Below are 3,279 nucleotides of genomic sequence, written 5' to 3'. Positions count from 1 at the left end.
ATATATATATAAATATATATATATATATAAAATATTGCGCACTTATACGTAACGACACTCCATCGGTTACGACGATGAGGGTTCCAGTCGATCCGATCAATGGAACAGCCTGCTTGTAAAATTAACGTGCAAGTGGTTAAGTGGCTGAGCACTCCACAGACACTTGTACCCTTAACTTAATTCTCAAAGCGATTCGGCGTGACACAGACTGTGACAAAGCTAGCCCTTTGAAATATTTTTGCCAGCTGAGTGGACTGGAGCAAAGTGAAATGAAGTGTCTTGCTCAAAGACACAATGTGTTGCCAGTTTTCGAACACACGACCATATGATCGTGATCCAAATATATTATCCATTAAGCCACGAGCCTTCAAATATACATGAATAGACAAATCAAAGGTAACTCCATTAAACCACTTGGTATTTCAGAATTAGATTTGATTTTCTTGTTTTTTCTTCTCCCTATTTCCTACATTACTGAGGCTAAATCATTGTTTCTTGACAGATTACTCGTTATACTTGGATGTTATTTTGATACTATTACCGACACAGCTGTAATCAATAAAGGATTCCATGGGTATCTTAGTCAACTTTTTTTTTACAATAAATCACTCGAGAGTTCAGATCTTGCAAAGCTGGCATTTAACCCTAAAGAAATTCTAAGCAGCCAAGTGTCTGGCTGGGGAAACGAAGGGGTTGTTCAAGGTGTCAGAAAGAGAGTTCCATCAATAGTTCCATTAAGTTCAGGTAAGAAACTCCCTTTGTTCAATTGGTGCACGTGTGGTCGTGTAGTTAAGAAGCGTCTTCTACTATAACTTGGGTTACAGTAAATGATGTTGTGGGCAAATTGGAAGATGGAAACTATGCGGAAAATTATGTATGTATGTATGTATGTATGTATGTATGTATGTATGTATATGTGTGTGTGTGTAGTGGAGGCGCAATGGCCCAGTGGTTAGGGCAGCGGACTCGCGGTCATAGGATCGGGGTTTCGATTCCCAGACCGGGTGTTGTGAGTGTTTATTGAGCGAAAACACTTAAAGCTCCACAAGGCTCTGGCAGGGGATGGTGGCGAACCCTGCTGTACTCTTTCACCACAACTTTCTCTCACTCTTACTTCTTGTTTCTGTTGTGCCTGTAATTCAAAGGGTCAGCCTTGTCACACTGTGTCACGCTGAATATTCCCGAGAACTACGTTAAGGGTACACGTGTCTGTGGAGTGTTCAGCCACTTGCACGTTAATTTCACGAGCAGGTTGTTCCGTTGATCGGATCAACTGGAACCCTCGACGTTGTAAGCGACGGAGTACCAACAACAACAATGTGTGTGTGCGCGTGTGTATGTGTGTATGTATGCATGTATGTATGTATGTATGTATGTAGGCATGCATGTATGGGGAAATATATGTACGTAACATATCAATAAATAATAATGAAAACGGTAGTATACTCTTTACTTCGATCACCACACGTCACTCTATTTTAATACCATATCTTAGTCCAGTGATACTCCATGGGCTTTGTGATGGTATGTGAAACTCACGGTAGCCAGGTCGTGGGTTCCATTTTCGGTTGGAGTGACGTTTTGTGTACTTGAACAAGCCATTTCGTTTCACTTTGTTCCATTACACTCATGAACTAGTGGCACCTGAAAGGGCTAACACTGCAAAGTACCACCATCCTATTTAGTGGGGTATATTTGCATTTTGAGCTTAAACCATGAGAATATGGATAACTTCCAGCCGTGTGATCTCGTAAGTCCTATATTACTGTTTGTATGCTAATAAACATGACCCATAACAATATCCTTTCTACTATAGGCACAAGGCCTGAAATTTTGGAGGAGGAGATAAGTCGATTGCCTCGACCCCAGTACTCAACTGGTACTTTATTTTATCGAACTCGAAAGGATGAAAGGCAAAGTGGTTCTCGGTGGAATTTGAACTCAGAACGTGAAGACGGACGAAATGCCGCTAAACATTTCATCCGGTGTGCTAACGATTCTACCAGCTCAATGACTTAATAACACATAACAATATGATTAGACATTTCTTGTTAGCTTCATTACTATTATATGTTCATTATATTTCACTTTTCATACTAAATGATAATTACATGATAATTACATTTCAATAACATTTTTTATTTTCTATATGTCAAAACATATTTATTTCAGGTCAAAAAACACCAGTATCCCTGAAGAGTTGTCCTTCCACAGTACATAACTACGGTTCTGAGAGTAGTATACTGTTAAACTGGGACACTCCAGTGTTTTCTGATTATTTGGAGATAAAGGAAAACTACAGACCAGGTAATTATTGTTAGGAAATATATTTGTTCCTAACATACTGATACATTATGCATAAGTGAGGGTGCGTGGCTTAGTGGTTAGGGCATTCGGCTCACGATCATTGTGTCCTTGAGCAAGACACTTTATTTCACGTTATTATTATTCAGTATCTTTACATCTTGTGTGTGTGTGTGTGTGTGTGTGTGTGTGTGTGTGTGTGTGTGTGTGTGTGTAGGCGCGTGGCTTAGTGGTTAGGGTGTCAGCATCATGATCGTAAGATTGTGGTTTCAATTCCTGGACCGGGCGACGCGTTGTGTTCTTGAGTAAAACACTTCATTTCACGTTACTCCAGTCCACTCATCTGGAAAAAATGAGTACGCTGCGGTGGACTGGTGTCCCGTCCAATTGGGGAACACATACGCCATTGAAACCGGGAAGCCGACCCCATGAACCTGGCTAGGCTTTAAAAAGGGCACAAAGAAAGAATATATATATATACTTATATATCCAAATAATAACATTGCATTTATACACATTATTGCTTAGCGCTCCCACCTCGTAATTCGTTTACAGTGAACCAGCGATTAGCGCTACCAGCCGATGTACGTCGACTGGAATAACATAGAGATTGTCTCTCGTATCAGCTCGCAGCGCCACTGTCCGGTTTCTGTAACCACTCCGAAATACTTGCATCTCACAATATGGATAGGTGACGCTGTATACAAACGGTCTACAGCGAGGAATTTTCTCCGTGACAAAGACACAGTTAATGGCTTGTTTACGAGTTCGAACGTGCCACTGGAATATTCAAACAGGTAATAACATTACACTTATATACGTCACTGCTTAGTGGTTCCACCCCGTGAATACATTTTCTTTCTCGAGGACATAACGCATTACCGATCTTGACTTTAGAAACGTGAGCTAAATACCCTAAGCACTAAGTCACTCGCCTTTATTATATATATATATAGAGAGAGAGAGAGAGAGAGA

At 40.5% G+C, this 3,279-nt stretch overlaps 1 protein-coding gene across 1 annotated transcript in view; it reads left to right on the top strand.

Moving 5' to 3' along the window:
- Positions 1-3,279, top strand: part of LOC106868257 (uncharacterized) — a 207,241-nt gene that overhangs the window by 183,626 nt on the left and 20,336 nt on the right. The window contains exons 46-47 of the mRNA XM_052970932.1: positions 503-744; positions 2,173-2,307. Of these exons, the coding sequence (XP_052826892.1) occupies positions 503-744; positions 2,173-2,307 (377 nt within the window). The remainder of the gene's footprint in view (positions 1-502; positions 745-2,172; positions 2,308-3,279) is intronic.

The sequence above is a fragment of the Octopus bimaculoides genome, chromosome 9, assembly GCF_001194135.2.
Source record: "Octopus bimaculoides isolate UCB-OBI-ISO-001 chromosome 9, ASM119413v2, whole genome shotgun sequence".
Lineage (NCBI taxonomy): Eukaryota > Metazoa > Mollusca > Cephalopoda > Octopoda > Octopodidae > Octopus > Octopus bimaculoides.
Note: the sequence above shows the minus strand (reverse complement) of the source record. Positions and strands in the feature narration are given on the sequence as shown.